This window comes from Hippopotamus amphibius, chromosome 7, assembly GCF_030028045.1.
Source record: "Hippopotamus amphibius kiboko isolate mHipAmp2 chromosome 7, mHipAmp2.hap2, whole genome shotgun sequence".
Taxonomy (NCBI): domain Eukaryota; kingdom Metazoa; phylum Chordata; class Mammalia; order Artiodactyla; family Hippopotamidae; genus Hippopotamus; species Hippopotamus amphibius.
In genome coordinates this window covers 97624206-97643655 of record NC_080192.1, presented here as the reverse complement: position 1 = coordinate 97643655, position 19450 = coordinate 97624206, and the positions used below count along the sequence as shown (strand labels likewise).

Here is a 19450-nt window from a genome sequence, read left to right as displayed (position 1 = left end):
AAGTTCAGTGATTCTGGTAATAATTTCCTACTTTGTTTATTTTCTATATAATTAAAATGTGTATTTATCTTTACTGAAAATATCATGTTCATTTGATACACTGAGTTTGTATATTCCACAACTGTGTTTCTCTTTGATAAGGAAATGATACTACAGGGGCTTCCTAGGTGGCGCAGTGGTTAAGAATCTGCCTGCCAATGCAGGGGTCCACGGGTTCGATCCCTGCTCCAGGAAGATCCCTGCTCCAGGAAGATCCCACATGCCGTGGAGCAACTAAGCCCATACACCACAACTACTGAGCCTGCGCTTCAGAGCCTGTGAGCCACAACTATTGAGCCCATGTGCCACAACTACTGAAGCCCATGTGCCTAGAGCCCATGCTCCACAGCAAGAGAAGCCACGGCAGAGCCCATGCTCTACAGCAAGAGCAGCCACGGCACTGAGGAGCCCACGCACCACAACGAAGAGTAGCCCCCACTCACTGCAACTAAAAGAAAGCCCACACACAGCAAAAAAGACCCAACACAGCCAATTAAATAAATAAATAAATAAATTTATATGTAAAAAAAGAAATTATACTACACTATTTGAAGTAATCAACTGAAATGTTAAAAATAATTAAAATATACGTTACCTAGTAATATCAACTTCTGTCAATATTGACAACTTATTTTCTCAAACAATATTTTACTAAATTGAATCAGGATTTATCAACAAAATTTTAAAATTTTATTTTATAGTTTTAATTTTTAAAGCAAAGAAAACTGTACCTTAGCTGTAAAGACAGCCTGTCTTGCCTCAGGTATCATATAAAGTTGCTGAATAGTAGAAGCCAAGTAACAAGTAGCTCCAAGGTTAGTCAGGCCAACAAATCTGCACTCAGCACGGACATCTTCATGAGGCCAGTAGTCCCATTTATAAGGTGCATGAGCTGCTGAAAAAAAGGGAGAAAAGGATGCCCCCCCAAACAAACTATTAAACATAATGTATTCTGCTTTCATTAACAGCCACTACATCTATTACATATACATAAATCACATGGTAATTTTTAAAATCGGTAAGAACACATAGTAAAACTAACACATTCCTAAATATTCAAAGAACTGTCAAAACTTTACTTTAACTGCCACTAAATTATTTAACCCCAAAATGACAAAGTATTTCACATATCTCTAAAAAAGTCCATCACAACTTTTTTTTTTCAAAAACCAATATTTACTTTTTAACTTCAGTATGTCCTAGTGGGGCTTCCTTGGTGGCGCAGTGGTTGAGAATCCGCCTGCCAATGCAGGCGACATGGGTTCAATCCTTGGTTTGGGGAAGATCCCACATGCTGCGGAGCAACTAAGCCCATGTGCCACAACTACTGAGCCTGCAAGCCACAACTACTGAGCCCACGTGCCACAACTACTGAAGCCTGCATGCCTAGAGCCTATGCTCTGCAACAAGAGAAGCCACCGCAATGAGAAGCCCACACACCACAACGAAGAGTAGCCCCTGCTCACCACAACTAGAGAAAGCCTGCACGCAGCAACGAAGACCCAATGCAGCCAATAAATAAGTAAATAAACAAACATCCTCGCAACAAGTTTATAATGTTAAAATATATGAATGGTGAATTCTTTCTTTAAATCATGCCCTCCAGGGCTTCCTAGGTGGCGCAGTGGTTAACAATCTGCCGGCCAATGCAGGGGACATAGGTTCGATCCCTGCTCCAGGAAGATCCCACATGCCACAGAGCAACTAAGCCCGTGTGCCACCAAAAAAAAAAAAAAAAAAAATCATGCCCTCCAAAATCTCATTTCTACCAACAAAATTTTGGAAGATTAAAGGAAAAGAAGAATGCTTACACTGCATGTGTTGTGCCATAACCCAGTTATGTATTAATCGGTAGTTTTCAACAGATCCCTTTACCATCTCCACTAACAAATCATAAGCAGCAGCTCTTGAAGAATGTGATTTGCACTTTGGCTGTTGTCTATCTTTTAGACTAGGCAACAAAAACAGGAGATTGAAGATATCTCTTAAAAATTCCTGGAAAAAAAAAGAAAGACCAAGTATATTACCTAAACTTGGAAATTAGTTATATTCCAAATAAAATGAATAAGTTATACAGAGTAAACTGGAGTATATGACAATCTACAACTTATTAAGACTGTTTAAAAACTTAAAGGAGCATCATATACCACTATCTGAACGTATTCCCAATGTTCATTTCTCTCAGAGAAAATGGAATGGGGGGAGGAACTCACCTTTACTCTTCTCTCCCTCTTGATACCTGATAGCTCATTCTTAGAGTCCCATCTACAATGCTATTATTTTCCACTTCATTAAGTGACCAAACATTTTAGCTCAGGACTCATTACTCCGTATCTTGACTACCTCTGCATTTACTTAACTTTCTCCTTATTTCACTCTAATAATTATAATAGTTGTAGCAGTAACAGCAGCAAGAGCAGCTACTTACTCATAGTGAGCACTTACAAAGTGCCAGATTCTATTCAAAGGCCTCAAAACAAAACAAACAAACAAACCAAAGGTTAAGAAATCTTGCCTGGAGTCACATCTGGCAGGTGCTGTAGTCAGGATTTAAAACACCAAGCTCTTAACTTCAACACCAGTGAAGTTCAAACTGAGGTAAAAGACTTTACCATGTAAAATACATTCTAGATATACTTTTCCCTAAATTTAATCTGCCTGAGAAAGGGTTACCTTTCCCACTTGTTCTTTAATTGGTCCTTTGCTACTATTCCAAAGAAAGTTATCTCCCTCATCCATCTCAATCTCAAGTACTACAACAGTACATTGTTCTGGGGTATAAAACCTCCTGGGGTATTGTGCAGAAAAGAAGTAATATTGTTAAGACTGAGATTCTGCTATCCTTAGAAAGGTTACATTGTAAGGTTGGCTCCTGGGTGTCATCTGAATACTTGAATGGTCAACAGTCCCCTCCTCTGTTATAAAACTTTCCGTAACTGATAAAAGTGGCTCTGCACCAATTTGTATTTGGTTTATGCAGAATACCTGCTTTCCATCTGGGAGTCTGGAATTTCAGTGATTGCGGTCAGTTATGCAGGTATTATGTGCCTACATGACCCACCCCTGATAAAATCCCTGGACTCCTAGGCTGAAGAGAGCATCCCTGGTAGACAACATCTCACAAATGTTGCCACACTAATTGCTGGGGGAATTAAGCACGTCCTATGCAACTCCATTGGAAGGGGACTCTTAGAAGGGGTGCACCTGGTTTCCACCACACTTGGCCCCATGCTTTTTCTTTTGCCGATTTCCTTATCTATTATTTTGCTGTAATAAATCTTTGTCATGAATACAATTATATGCTGCATCCTTTGTGTCCTTCAAGTGAATCACTGAATGTGGGAGTGGTCTTGGGAACCTCTGACATAGATATCAAATGAAGGACAATTTGGAATATTTTCCCATTAATGACCTTACCGCCTCCATCTCACTATTGTCAAAGAAAGTCCAGTGCATAGTTCCTGACTTGGCAAAGGAAAGTACATTTGGCTAAGAAATACAGAAGGTGAACAGAGGCTTATTTTATATAGTTGACAGACTGACAGTAAGATTATGTCTTATTCTATAATTCAGAGGTAAGATGACTCTCTTGGAGACACAGAGTAACACATTTACATGAACTGGAAAATAAAGTCACTCACTCAAACAGAAACAGAACTAGCTAATAACTAGTTTAACAATGAACCATCTTTGCTAATCAGTTTAGATCTAAAAACTGAATCAGCTAAATATCCACTGCTACAAAGTTTTGGCAAAATATATTTAAAACCTGTGATAAAAGTATCTTATTGAAACATTACAGTGGTAAAAGCATGCTGAAATGAACAATATTTTTATTTTCCTCACTCCGAGTTTACCAGGAAAGCAGGTGTCCTTAAGTGAAAGAGTAATATATATATTAACATTTCCATTTGATAAATAATGGTACAGCCATTTCGGTACACAGAAAGAACAACCTCAAACTGATACCTGAGACAATATTAAAAATAATTTCTGACAATAGATCAGAGTGTGATCTTTGACATGTAATTCAGAAGAAACTCAGAGTTAAATAACATTGTTAAAACTCCTTCCATTCCTACTGTAAACAATACGTAAATAAGGTTTCTCATAACATATCCATAGAAATATAAAGTAGGAAGAGAATGAACACATGATCATTCTAGCTTAATAAGGAATATCCATCTATAACTATATGAATTAATTTTAAGAGCCACATATTCCTCTTGTTAATGCATGTATCTTCAATAAAATTTCATTTCTAATCTTTCACACTTATTTGGTAAAATTCAAAGTATGCTTACATTGCTTTGATTGCCCATGTCCAAATACACACAATGTAATGATAATTAAATATGGAAGAAATTTAAGATAATACCATGTAGTCACAGGAAATAAATTGTTTTAACAATGTCAACAGTACTCTGGAAATAATATCCTTTAAAAATACTTAAATCTAGGATAAACTGTACAATGCAGGGAATGTGGCCAATATTTTATTATAACTATAAATGGAGTATAACTTTTAAAAACTGAATCACTATGATGTTCACCTGTAACATGTATTGTTCATCCACTATACTTCAGTTTAAAAACAAATTTAAACTTGAAAAAAACCTAGAAATTCCTTACAATTAAAAAATTTGTGACAGGACACACAAATCCAAATTTCTTTAAAAAATATGTGAGCAATAAAAGATTGAAGACTACTTCAAAAAAAAAAAAAAAAAAAGGATGCTGCCTCTCAATCTGTTACCAGATTTATTTTGTTAAAACATATTCCAACGTTATCAAAAACTTCAAAGGCCCCCCTTTTAAATTATAAAAGTAATGCTTTTATTTTATTGTACATATAAAAATAACTTCCTGTGACCACAACAGATGGCTACCTAGTTTCCCCAAATTACCTCCCTCTATATTTCCTCAAACTCAAGCCAAACTGAACTAATTATTCAATATCCTGCGCATACTTAGTGGTTTCCTAGGAAACCACTATTTTTTATTTTTCATTCATACTCTTCTGTGACTTAAATGTTTCCCTTACTTTTCTACTTAAGAAAGCTTTATCCTGGTTACAAAAGCTTTATCTTCTTCAAAGCCTTTCCCAATCCTATCAGTACTATCTGATCTTCCATCCCTTTAATGGCTCCTATTTTTCTATCCCTTTAATGGCTCCTATTTTTTTACCATGAATTACAAACATCATGAGCAGTCATTATTTGTGAAGGTACATACAAATTTCGCATAAGGCAGACTTCTTAATAATTACCTGCTGAACAAATGAACCATTAGACCATCAGTTCTTAAGAATCAGGACTGAGGGTCTTAATCATCCATTTGTTCAACATATATTTGCTAGACAGTATACAAGGTAGTAGAGATAAGAGTGGGGTTTATATTCTTGAAGGGGAATTAGAAGAAGGGAGGAGGAAGTAGAAGGGAGGAAGAAGAGGAAAGAGGAAGCAGGGAGGTGGGGAAGGAGAGGAAGTAGCAGTAGTGGTGATGGTGGTGACTGAGACCAAATGTGGCCTGCCAAGCCTAAAATATTTACTATAAGTCTCTTTACAGAAAACATTTAGTGACTCCAAGATAAATTCTAAATAAAAATTTTTTAAATTAATAAAGTAAAATCATTACAGCAGAACACGTATTTTTAATATCTTGGAGATAAGGAAGACTTCTTAATAATACACCAACAGCAACTGCGTTAAGCACCTGCACCTGGATACCTAACACATTTCAAATTTAACATGTCTAAAATAGAACTACTGATTTTGATACCCCATCCTCCCCCATCTTATCTATCCTGAATTTTCCCTTTCTTAGTAAATGGCATTATCATTCACTTAGTTTCTCAGGCTTAAAACTAAGAAGTCATCCTTGATTAATTTCTCTCTCCCACCTCAATATCTTATCCAAATTTAAGTGTGGGAAAATAGGCACTTGGCTCATATACATTGTAGGTGGGACCATAAATCAGCTCAGCTTCCACTGAGGGCAATACGGTTATTTTGACCAAAATCATAGAGGTACAAACCTCATAAACCAGCAGTTCTAACTCCAGAATTCTTTCCTACAAATTTCCTAAATGATGGAGGTATAAACATTTTCCCTGCCAACACCGCTTATAATAGAATAAGATAACACTTGTCATTAGGAAGCTAGTTAGATATATCACATTTTTCCAGAAAAAGAATATTACGCAGTTGTTTCAAAGAATGAATTAATCCTATATACACCAACATGCAGAATCTATACGGTGGGTGAAAAAAGCAAATTATAGAACAGTGTGTTTTAGGTTTTAACAAGTGTAGACAGTATTGCTTGGAAGCTGGGTCAAGAGTCTGAGTGTCTTCAGTGAAGCAAGTTGTTTAACCTGTATATGCCTCAGTTTCATCATCAAAATGGGGTCTAATAACAATATCTACCTTACAAGAGCTCAAAAATTTTGCCTAAGATAATCAACTGTATAAATCAATAAACAAAAGAGAAGGAAAAAAACAAGGTCTTAAAAAAATTTGAATAATGAAGACAAAACTTTTGGAAATATTTCCTGCACACATGTGACAGGAAAAGAGCTGATATTTTCAAAATAAAGAACTTTCAAATATAAATAAGAAAAATGACAAAAGAATACATGCAGACTATGAACAGAAAATTGCAAGTTAATACACGTGGACAACACATAAATGAAAAGGCACTCATCTTCAACAATAACCAAAGAAATAATACTAAAACAATAGTGAGAGTGGCAAGGACTTAAGAGTTATGTAAGGAATGTGGGTATGTCTGAGAAACTGGCATTCTTACTGATACACCTTTTGTAAATTTATGTATTCTGATCGAAATGAATCAAATTTACTTTTAAGAATTTATATGGGGGGGGACTCAAGGAAGGGAGGGAATACAGGGATATGTGTATAAAAACAGATGATTGAACTTGGTGTACCCCCCCCCAAAAAAAAAAAGAATTTATATGAGTATACAATGGAACAGGTATACAAAGATACTCCCTGCAGTTTTTTCTTTTTACAACTATCAACAACATAAATGTCAATAAAGATTAAATTATTTATCTCTTTATGTATTTAACTTTTTTAATGTATTTTCTCTTTTTTGATGGATTCATTTTAAATGAAGAACACAAATCATAGAATGGTTTCTACATAACATAAATTATCTACCTATGTACTTAATATAGCCACAGAAAGTTCTGGAAGGCCATTACCAAAACATCACGTGGAATTAAAATATACAGGAATCTTCTTTGTCAGCACTACCTAAAATTTTTCTTTCTTTAAAACGATTTTTGCTTTACAATGAAATGTTATCAGAAAAATCAATTAATACATTTCTATTTTGGAATAAAAGCTACATATTGGTTTATATATAAGACTTCAACCAGCAAAGCTATGAATAAATCAAGTTATTCCCAGTGAGTGTAATGGAAAAATTTTAAGAGATCCAGGAGAAAACCCACAAAACAGGGCTTTGTGAAATAGGGGTAGTAGCACAGATTTAAGACAGATAAGACTGTCAACTTAAGTTTATCTTCAGAATCCCTTAGCCTATGCTCATGGGGACAATCTTCCATCCTTTCAGTTATTCCTGTGATTCCTAACACCATCAGTAACCTCAAGAAAACAATCCTCCAAACCATAACCAACTTCCCTTAATGAAGGCAATGATGAAAGCACCAATGATGGGGTAAATAACGTAAAATAAAGAGAAATTAGATGTTTGTCAGTGTAGAGTTATTAGGTGTTATCAAATAGTCAATTATAGATTTTATATCAAATGGGCCTTTAAGACATGAAACCAGTAAGTACTCTACAATGACTATTTATAAATTCCATTGTGTTGTTATTAATTCAAAATATTCCATTCTATAAAAATCTACTATTAAGTAGAGACTGCCTCTCTATATACAGTCATAGTAATTAAAACTTGTTCTGCATCCTAAAAACAAGGCTAAGATTTGTATTTCCAGGATTCATCTTATTCAAAGTTCACTATTCCTGCCAGTAATAAAGTTCTGGTAAATTTTATGTTTGCATGTTTAACGAAATATAACATATCTACATATAAGGAAACAATATTAAAAAATTCAATCTTATTTCAAAGAAATACCTGGATGTCTTACTACCAACCTGTCCTTCCCTTGAAAATTTAAAGGGTGGTTTGTGTTTAATAACACTTGTTGCAAGCCTTAGGAGTCCTGTAAGCCCATCGTCTTCTATATTACCATCTTGATGATCAAGGATCTCCCTGCTACAAAATAGAATACAAGCAAAACAAGACAGTTCATAAAATTATGTTCTTCATCTTTTCTCAACAATATAACTGTCGACTTCACATCAAATTTTACCTTCGAATACAGTCAGCCAAATGTCGTGCCAAAGCATCCAGGTCGAGGAGTGTTGTCTTAATACAAAGAGAAAATACAAAATTCAAATACAGATTTTTATGTTTAGTATTTCAGAGATTATTAAAACAAAAAAATCCTTTCGGGTAACAAGAATTTGGTTCTCCGAATTCATTAACATGCCAATTAAATTATAACTATTCTTTATTTATACATGTCAATAAAATCATATTTATATGATAAAAACATCTTTATGATGTTTACATAAAGTCCTTCAATAAAGAATCAATGAAGTGTTGGTAATAAATTATGAGAGTCACAGTAATTTAACAAGACAACACTGTTTATTTTTTCTTTAACAATTTTATTGAGATATAATTCACATATCATACACTCACCAAGGTTTGTTTCTAATATCACCTTCAGAAATAAACTTAAATGCACAGTTCATTTCAGAGAGCTTTAATTCTCATTATAACTGAGCACAAAACTAAAACAGATTTCATAAAATAGAACTTAAGAGGATTCCTGGGAATTCCCTGGCAGTCCAGTGGTTAGGAACCCATACTTTCACTGCCAAGGGTGTGGGTTCAATCCCTGGTCAGGGAACAAGCCTTGTGGCACGCCACCCCCCTCCCCCGCCCCCAAAGAGGATTCTCAAAGAAACTCAGATTACTAAGAAGGAAAATTACTTTGACTAGCAAGTAAGAAATATTAGGTTCCTACTTTAAATGCACAAGGATAGGTTTAAAAAAAAATCAATGTCTATCTGGAATCAATATTTTATGGATAAAGTCAAATACATTAAAACATGTTCTGGGGGGAAGGAGAACTGGAATTGGTAGTCAGAAAACATAAGATAAATAAGTACTAGGGATGTAATGCACAACATGATACCTATAATTCACACTGATGAATGCTTTATATATATATATAAAAGTTGTTGAGAGAGTAAAGTGCTCATCACAAGGAAAAAATACTTTTTCCCATTTCTTTAATTTTATGTCAATATGAGATGATGTTTACTATACTTATTGTGGTAATCATTTCATGATGTATGTAAGTCAAGTCATTATATGCTATATACCTTAAACTTACACAGTGCTATATGCCAATTATAACTAAATAAAACCGGAAGAAAAACTTAAAATATGCTCAACATTGATTTTTATAATTATTTCACAAATGAAAAGTAGAATAAGAATTCAGATATAAACTGTTCCCTAAAAGTAGGAAGTTCGAATACTATAGGATTCTTAAAAAATTAAGTATATATATTGGACTTTGAACTACATGAAAAAAAATTGACAGAAAAGGCTTCCTAAATATTGGAATCTTTTTCAAGAGTTTCTCATTTTTTTCTTCGATCAATTAAATGAATTTTAGCTTATTAAATTTATAAAAAGAAAAAATAAAAAGTTTTTATCTGGCAAGTTTGTCTCTGAAATCAACTTGTTTAAAATATTTCTTTGTTTGGATAGAAGTATCATTTTAGTCTCATATAAGAAAATGAGAAGATCAGCAAACTGATAGTGTTTCTTTAGCTTAAAGTTATTTCTATTTGAATTGCAACTTTATTTTATATTCTCAGAATCCACTTGTTATTATAAAAAGCTGTACATTTAAAGTCTAAATTTCACATTCCAAGTAAGATTTTACAACCACAAATCTTACTTAGAAGACACAGGAAACTGCTTATAAGTACCAAATGAAGACATTTCAACTAAGATCAAAGTAAAAAGAAGAAAGGAATGAGAGCAGAACAGAAAGGTACAAATACAGTAGAAAAATTATGACATTTTCAACTCATTAAAGATTGATTAAAATGCTCTTAATATTAATGACCTATCAATTCATGAACATACATGTACATAATTCATCTCTATTAACAAGTTAATGTATAATTTTCTGAACATACCTGACTAGCATCCTTTATATGTATGTTGTCAACTAATTTGCACAACAACCAAAAATATTCTTTACATCCAGGTTTTAACACTGGTTCTTCTTCATAATCATCTATCTATTAAAAAAAATTTAAACTTTGTGAAAAGAATTTAAAAGGGGGAAATAAAATTATAATACATTTTAAAAACGACGGGCTTTATAAAAAAATTAAATCCCTACAAACTAAATAGTATTCAAAATTTAACCCCAAAAAATAGAGAGAATACTCCTAGTTTCCATAAAATTAGAACAACTACATACAAAGTGAAAAATAAGAGAAGTTTCAGAAAAACACTACTCTCAAATTCCTTGTAACCTACTTGGAAAAAGATATGAATAATTTATAATGCTAAATAATGCAGTGTCAACTAAAAGTTCAATGAAAATATGGAAACAAAAGAAATCTATAGAAAATGAGTATATACATGTCTATTATAGTTTTGAAATCTGAAAAATAAAGAACACATTACATTTCTTACATAGTCGATGACAGATGGCAAATATGGAGAAGAAAAATGTAAATTCTGCAATATTTCTGGGATTAGTAAAATTTACTTATTAATGGGCCCTGAATTTATTATGTGGCAGAAGGCTTTCATAAGGCTAGTATATATATGGGAGCAAAGAAGAAAACTGAAAATTCTGAGTATCATAAAGATAAAAACAAAACAACTGACTGAATAAGAAGAAAGCTACATTTATGATATTTCTATCATTCAACTTATTATTTACACAAGGCTCAGAACCTAATAAGGACAAATATTATTTCCAAAACAGAATATCCATGAGAGATTCCACAAAGTTGAACCTAAGCACACAGAATCTATCCCTAGGTATAGCATGGACACATTATGTCACAATTCTGTCACTTTAAGAACTAATATATATAACTACCATCCTCCTGGTGAAAACTATAGATAGTAAAGAGGTAATCAAAATTACTTGCAAGGATAATACAATGACAAACTTGGGGCAAAAGAAACCGCAGAAATGAAACTGCTCCTGAACACAGTAAAATCTTACCCTGATAGGTCTGAGTGCTTGAGCATCAGGAAGAAATTTCAACAATGTTGAGGCAGCTAGTAGCAGAAAAGAGCGATTGATTGAGTCTCCTCCATCCAGCCCTGACAGAGATAACTTATAAAGACCATTGCAAGACTCATGTCGGACTGCAGTCTAAATGAAAAAGCAAGTTCCAAAGACAGTCTGAGTTAGTATTAGAAAGTTAATCTTAAGGTTAATATGTTGGCAGAAATAACATGTTAGATGGCTTCTTTAGTAACACATTTTAAAATGCAATGTCCTGATCACATACTTATTCATGTAAATAACACATGATCAAATGAAGTACCCCAAAGTATACACTAATATGTAAAAACATTTTAGAAATTCCCAATTATGGTCATAAAAACAAACCAAATAAATATGAGAACAGACAAATACAAAAAGTATTGAGAAGAGGATATTCACAATAATTTATTTACATGATGAAGTAACAGGAAAAAATACTGGGTTGGCCAAAAAGTTCATTTGGGTTTTTCTATATGATGTTACAGAAAAACCTGAACAAACTTTTTGGCCAACCCAATATTTTCAGAACTAGAAGGAACTTGGAAAGTACTTAAACCAGAACATTTTACAGATTTTAGAATCTCATCCAAGTGTCACAATAGTTACCTGGGACAGAGCCTGAACAAGAATACACGTGCATTCAATATGAAGCTTATAATATTAGAAAATATTCTCTAAAAAAGATGTGAATATCATGGCTAAGTGTATTAGTAAGAATGTGTTTCTACTATTTCATTTAGGAATATGGCATGAGTAACATCAAAATATGGTTGGTGAAAATTATATTGACTTCAGTGTCAACAATGAAATTGAAAGGAAATACATATAACATTGTTAGTCTCTCTTGCATCAAAGGATACACTCAAAGAGAAAAAGCAAAAGAAACTTCTCTTAAAAGTAAATTACAAAAATATATGCTCAAATCCTTCGGAACCCTCAGGAAAAAAAATTACAAACAAAAGAATCACTCTGTAAACAAATACTGCAGAAACAGACAAATACGAATGCTACAGAATATTTAACGTTTACACTTAAGTGTACATAGTTCAAAACACTCTAGATCTTAAAGGATTATTAAGTACCTTCCAGACAACAGGATATATTTATGGAATCATGTTCATTAGTTTCCATTAGCTCTTTTTTATTATTAATGCTAATAATATGAAAAAATATGAAGAGTAGTACTAATCTTCAATTTTTAGCTTACCTCAGGAATAAGGAGAGTCAATTTCTTTAGCCAATCTTGTAAATGATCACTATCAGCAAGGCTAGATTTCACTAAAGAACAGCAATGAGCCCAACTCACCAAGAGCCACATTGAATAATGTGAAACTAAAGAAAAATTGGGGAAAAAAAATTACTATAAAGTCTTGTGCATAAAGAAAACAAAATGTTCATTATTAAAGATAATATATATAAATGTATCTAGTCATCCAAATCTTTATCTATTAGAAATTAACTTTGTGGAACCCTTACCTTCATGTCTAGACCTGTGATCAGATTGAGCTTTCAAAACTCTGTAAAAACAAACCACCACCAGTAATTAAATTCAGCAATGAATTAAAAATAATTCAATTTCTTACTACATATCCTTTAACTTTCCCTGCCCCCCAGAAGATTAGATTTTATGAAAGCTACTAATTTATTTTCCTATGGTCTTCATTTTTTATTTAAAGAATCATTGGCAAAATCTCATTATAGCAAACACTAAGTGACTGCTCAGATTTAATGAACAAAACCTGAGTGAATCCCATACTGACTTAAGTGAACTCTCAAAAATTGCTTAAAGATTTGGTTACTAAAGTGGCATGGATTACAAAGAGAAAGGTTATAATGGTTTAGAGTCTAAACTTCAGACTCCTAAAAAAAAAAAATCATACATTGACATAAAATGCCTTTCCTTTTGTATTGTTAATGTCAATTTTCATCAGGAATCGTTAAAAGCAAATTACTGAAAAAGTAGAGAAAAATAACTAATTTAATTCTATATTATTTCATTTCAATCTTCCCCATGATACTTTTAGTAATTTCAATGGAAAATGTATTACTACCTCAATTTAAAGAAGACTAAACATTAAAAATTTCCATTTTAATAAAACCAGTATATAGGGATTTAGTATGCACCTTACATATAAACTGTTCAAAAGAAAAAAAAAAGAGCATTGATCACTAGATACCCACTTTGTTATAGTTAACAAAACACCTCTGAAAATCTCAAAAGCAAGACTCATCTGTATTACTGATTTAAAGTAAAAGGTACTAAGAAGTTAAAACTTATAAATCAAGTATTTGGCCATATTTCATGTTTAACTTTTATCATATTGGTTTAATGTATTTAACTTTACCAAGAGCAACCTTTTAAATCTGTAGCATTAGAAGATTTTTGATAACAGGCAAAAAGTTCACTCTAGCTACCTTAATTGATACAAATCTCCCAGCATCATATAAACTGAAGGTGGAGGCTTATGAAAAGATAATGGAACAGGAACAGGATTCAAGAAAACACATAGATTGGGGGTGAGGGGTAGGGGGACCCTCACATCACAAAGATTGTATATAATGGGATCTTTAAGAATGGAACTGGCAGAATGGAAATAAGAATTGTTGCAGCAAACCAGCTTGAACAGCAGCAGCTGGTATCAAACCTGCGTATTTATTTTTCACTGTGTGAGTTTAACAGAATGAAGTGAGCATTTCTTAATTCCAAAGAAATAAAAGCAGACCAAAGCAGTCACTGAACTGCCTTGTTAATCAATATATTGTGATGTGTGGGATAGTGAGATATATAGCATGTTTGTTAGAGGACAAGGAGGAAGAAGAGTTAAGGATTTATTTAACTGGAGGGTAACTGGTAGTTGGCATATAAAATGTATTTTGTCATGTGATAGCACTTTCCTTGTTTCCCCACATTATCCATTTGGAAGTTTTATAAATAATGAGGTAAGGTGCCGCACACTGATAACATAACAGTGAGCAAAATCAGATACAGTTTGTACAGAACTATACGTCCAGTGGGGTAAGGCAGATATTGATCAAGTAATGAACGTGAATTCATTTGAGACAGACACTAAAGAAAGATACATTAAACAAGAAATAATCTTAACATAATCGTGCTACTTTTAAAGCATCTAGAAACAGGTAACTAGCTATTAGCCATAAATAACATTAATCACTTTGAAATGTGCTTACATTAGCTTTGTAAATCATTTGAATAACAAAGGCAAACTTCAGCCCAACGTTAAGACCTACAGAATACAGTACCTGGAAATTAATTCTACATACTTTAACATAATTTATGTGATTATTTAAGGCATACATAGGTCTTCAGGTATTAGCAATTATCATTTATTATTAAAATTTTGTACATTGTTTTTAAAAAATCTCCAATGTAGCCCAAATAAATAGGATCATACTACATGTTTAAACTATATTCTTATACACATTTTCCCAGCTTTATCTACTGAGGGGCCCGAAGCAAGGAAACACTAGTAGCAATGGGTATCCATACTTCACAGGTTCCCCACCAACAGAAACTAGGGCTTCTTAAAGAAATGGTGATTCCAGAACTAAGGCAGGGGAAGTGAAAGCTTGGAAAATCTTGAAATGACAAGGGAAAAAAAGACTCCTCCCCTCCACCCAAATAATGGGGACAAAACCAAAGAACACATGAACAAGCTTGAAGATGCCAACTAAGATATAATTTGAGCAAAGTGAGCAGTAAGATAATAGTAATGAATTATACTGAATAAAAAAGCCCCAAATTGATACGAACTAAATAAAAGGAAAAGAAAGCTCTTCCTCACAACAGATGTCTAATAAACATAAAATGAATGGTAGGAGTTACAAAATCACTAGTTTGCAAACATTATACTAAATTTAATTCAGGCAAGAATCATCACTGAATACTAAAAGTCAATGAATAGGTTTTATGAGAAGAAGAAAATTTAAACAGTTGCAAATTATTTTCCCATAGGTTACTTTTAATTAGAAAAATCAGAAACTTCATTGTAGAGAAACCTGGAGGAAACCAAATTAACTGATCAAAATTAATATCACTAACAATAGACAATACAATCACCAGTATGTACTGAGAAAGACATATTACTTATGGAGTATCCCTGCTAAAATACAAAGTCTGAATCTAATTGTGAGGAACAATCAGGAAAACCTAAATTAAAAGGCTTTATAAAAAAATTGGTCTGTGATACTCAGAAATGTCTATATCATGAAAGAAAGTCTAAGAAAAGTACCCCCAACTAAAGGAAATGGAAGAAATATGACTACTAAATGCAGTACGTGATGCTGGAGGAGGAAAAAAATTTCTGTAAAAATATTAATAGGACAATTTGAGTATGGACTATACATTAGATAATAGTGTATCAATGTTAAATTTTATAAATTTGAGTAATTTACTGCAGTTGTTAGGAAACTGTCCTTAGTCTTAGGAGAAACACATTCAAACTATTTATGGGTAAGTGATCATAATGTCTGAACTTTTACAAGATTCAGCATAATATGTAAATAAATGTGCGCACAGGGACACCCAGAGAAAATGCATGCTCACGAATACGCGATAAAGACTGGCAAAATGTTGATAACAACATGCAAATCTACATGAATGATATAAGAGTTCACTAAAACACCCTAACAATTTTTCTGTTGGGTTTCAAATTTTTTTCAAATTACAAAATTAAAACACTGTATTCTTACTATAAATACATACATACATAAATTATATAAAAACTTCATACCTAGGAGCCAGATTATCATACGTATAAGCAACAGACATAAGTCGCTGAATCAAACTGGTTCCTTGGACAAGAACAAGAAATACCTTTAAAATAAAAACATTAAAAAAAAATCTATAAATACACTAAAACACAAAACTGCATTTTAAACCAGACTCCAAGTTACTTTGATTTTTATTTATAAAAGATAAGGAATATTCTAAAAATGGTTATTGGAAAATACTGCAAAAATATTAAATATTAGAAAACCAGATTTTTATAAAGAAACTTAAGAATAGCAACTTTAAGAAGAAAATATTAAAAATTTGGAAATACACAGGCAAATCCATTTGGTTCACAGCTTATCTGCATGTCACCCAAGAGAATGAGAAAAACATCATGTATTACACGTCAGTGGGTTTTTTGGGTGGTAGGTGAAGTAACATTTTTCACTTTTGAAATAAGAAAAAAAAAAAGTCAGGCAGTGGCAGATTCCTCAACCATTCTGAAATAAATGCAGAAAAGCAATACAATATACCATAAATACCAAGCATGGATATTAGATTTAAAATCTTGAGGTTCAACTTTAGTTTGCTAACTTTCAAGCTGTATGACTCTAATAAACACTGAATTTCTAGGTTCTAGTTCTTCATCTATACAGTGGGAAAAAAATTTGCTAAATTAATAAAGAATTATTGAATTCCTTCTGCAGGTCAGAACCCATTCTGGGCACTAATTTTATAAAAGCACTGTTCCCATCCTGGGCAAGTCAGTCTAGTGCAGCAGATAACATAGAAAGCACTGTAACACAAGCATATGCAATGTACCAAATGAGCAATAGAAGGGAGCAGCAACTAAACCTGTCCCTGGCAAAATAAGGAGAGCGTTAAGAAAAGCTATATTTAGGCTGGAATTTGAATCTTCTAAAAGGCTATTAAAGGAGAACAAATGAAATAATGCATGACAGTAAATTATTAAAAGAATTAGTATTCTTCCTTACTACTGGATGACTTTGTCTCCAGAATTAGGGTAACAAAAATTTCCCCCCAAAGAGCTTAGATTTACATACTAAGTTCTAATTAAATATTATGATAAACAAATGAAAAAATATATATTGTATGTTCTTTTTCTAAACTATAAAAATGTAACACTGGCATACGCATAGGAAAAAATATGCACATAAAAAGATTAACATATAAAGTTATTAATGGCAGTGACCTATGACACTGGGAAAAGTTCACGTGTATATTCTTTTTTTTTTGGCTGTGTCACGGCTTGCGGGACCATAGCTCTCTGACCAGGGATTGAATCTGTGCTCTACGAACAACATAATCCACAGTCAAAAAGAATTCTACTTTTACTGCTGAATGAGCTGTTTATTGCGCCATTTTCTTTCAGCTCTAAACCTGCCATGCTATGTACTGATAACTGCTCTGCGATACTAGGGCTGGTAGATTATAAACTAAATTCCTACTCTGCCAGCTGGCTTTCTATTAGGTTTGTCAACCTGGGATACTAGAGAGATTACTTCCTCTCTCACTCTCTTTCTTTTTTGTTTTTGTCTGTTTGTTTTGGCCTTGTGGGATCTTAGTTCCCTGACCAGGGATTGAATCCAGGCCCTTGGCAGTGAAAGCATGCAGCCCTTACCACTGGACCGCCAGGGAATTCCCCTTGCTTTTTCTGTTAACATTGTTCCAGAAGTATTTTAATCAGAAGAGGCAACTGATTTCAGAAGCAGTAACAGAATCACTTCCTCAGAGGCCTAAACACCAGTTCAATAGGACCCCTCCTATAAGCTTCTCACTTCTGATAATCACAACCTCTTACACATATTCCTCAAACCCTAGGGGTGGTGAATAGCTATCTACCTGCGTTACCTCAACATTCCCTTTTTAATTTTTAGCCCACCAACACATATGTGTAAAGCCAATTCTTGTTCTTAAATTTACTCTGTTGAAATACCTAGTGTGGTTTGTTTTCCTGAAAAGACCCTGATACAGTCAGTATAAAAATTACTGAGACCAACTAATGAACTCAATCCTACAGTTAAAATAACATTAAAATGTCATAAAATTAATTCACTCCTGTATTTTGGATGATGAACTAAAAAGTATTACTGCTTCATAACTTCTACTGCTTTAAAATGAAGGCATTACTTTTGTGGTTATCTAGGATAGCATTTTGTAGACATTAGTGTATTCACTTTGTAAAAGCAAAAACATAAAACTCTCTTAAAAGATACTTAGTATTTATTACTACAATTTAATGGTAACTTTTGTATTTTACCTCTGTTAATCTTGGTATATGAAGACCCTTGACGTGATCACCAGCAGCCTTTCTTGATTTGCCAGGCCATGCTCTTTTCCTATGGCTTTCTGCTATACCAGACCAGGCAAAGACATCATGATAAGCTAAATCCAAATCAGATGGATCTACTGCAAACTGGCATATTAACTTCAGCAAGCAAGCAAGACAGTCTAGCTGCCACTGTGGATAAGAAGAAAATATCATTTCCCTATTTTCATTAATTTAATATGGCCACTATACAACTTGAAATTAAAAGCTAGAAAATAAAAATAATTACAGCTAGTACTTAATCGAGGTGGTAAAGAAATTCTGCTGCTAGTAACAATCAAATCTTAGAAAGACATCAGATAACTAGAATGGGTACGTAATGAAATGGAAATGACACACGCATTTCTATCATGAAAGAATCTTACAAATGTATATTATAGAGACATACGGGATTTAAAAATATTGCTCAGAATGTACTATAATTTTGAAAATTATTAAAATGCTAATAAAGATATCCTTTACCTACAAAATTAGCACTGAGAGCAAAAATATTGGAAGTTGTCTCTCCACATAAGTGGCATATACTCTAAAATTTGGGAGTGAAAGCAATTCTCAGTGAAAATTATTCAACCGAAAAATTTGCACTTTACACATGTACATTTAAAATAAAACCAGTATTTAATCGGTAAAATATTGTCTAGTATGAAAAGTAAAATTTCTAACTGATTTAAAGCTCTACTTTAAAATTTTTAAGAGCAAGTAATTCCTTCAAATAAATTAATAAGACTATCACCTATGTAAGAGAGCTTCAGAGCTTTCTCTTTAATGGTCCTTGTTCTCCTCTTTTCCTAATACCAGTAAGTGCTATAACTGTATCAATATACCAGGAAACATAGCAATACAATATAACTGATTTTCAAGAAAGGTACCAGGCAATTTCAGTGAGGAAAACAAGAGTCTTTTCAACAAACAGTGCTAGAAAAACTGGATAGCCATATGGAAAAAA

General features: G+C 33.0%; 1 protein-coding gene across 10 annotated transcripts in view; it reads right to left on the bottom strand.

Moving 5' to 3' along the window:
* USP34 (ubiquitin specific peptidase 34) overlaps positions 1-19450 on the bottom strand; it is a 236077-nt gene that overhangs the window by 58318 nt on the left and 158309 nt on the right. For 9 of the 10 annotated variants that reach the window (XR_009054694.1, XM_057741862.1, XM_057741863.1 and 6 more), the window contains 10 exons: positions 18436-18636; positions 16174-16256; positions 12899-12939; positions 12630-12754; positions 11375-11527; positions 10323-10427; positions 8408-8463; positions 8190-8310; positions 1851-2034; positions 771-931 (listed from right to left, as the gene is read on the bottom strand). Coding sequence is in view for 9 of the 10 variants with exons in the window: in XM_057741862.1 (XP_057597845.1) it covers positions 771-931; positions 1851-2034; positions 8190-8310; positions 8408-8463; positions 10323-10427; positions 11375-11527; positions 12630-12754; positions 12899-12939; positions 16174-16256; positions 18436-18636 (1230 nt within the window). In the remaining variant the exon portion in view is untranslated. The remainder of the gene's footprint in view (positions 1-770; positions 932-1850; positions 2035-8189; positions 8311-8407; positions 8464-10322; positions 10428-11374; positions 11528-12629; positions 12755-12898; positions 12940-16173; positions 16257-18435; positions 18637-19450) is intronic. The other variant, XM_057741861.1, reaches the window with a different exon arrangement.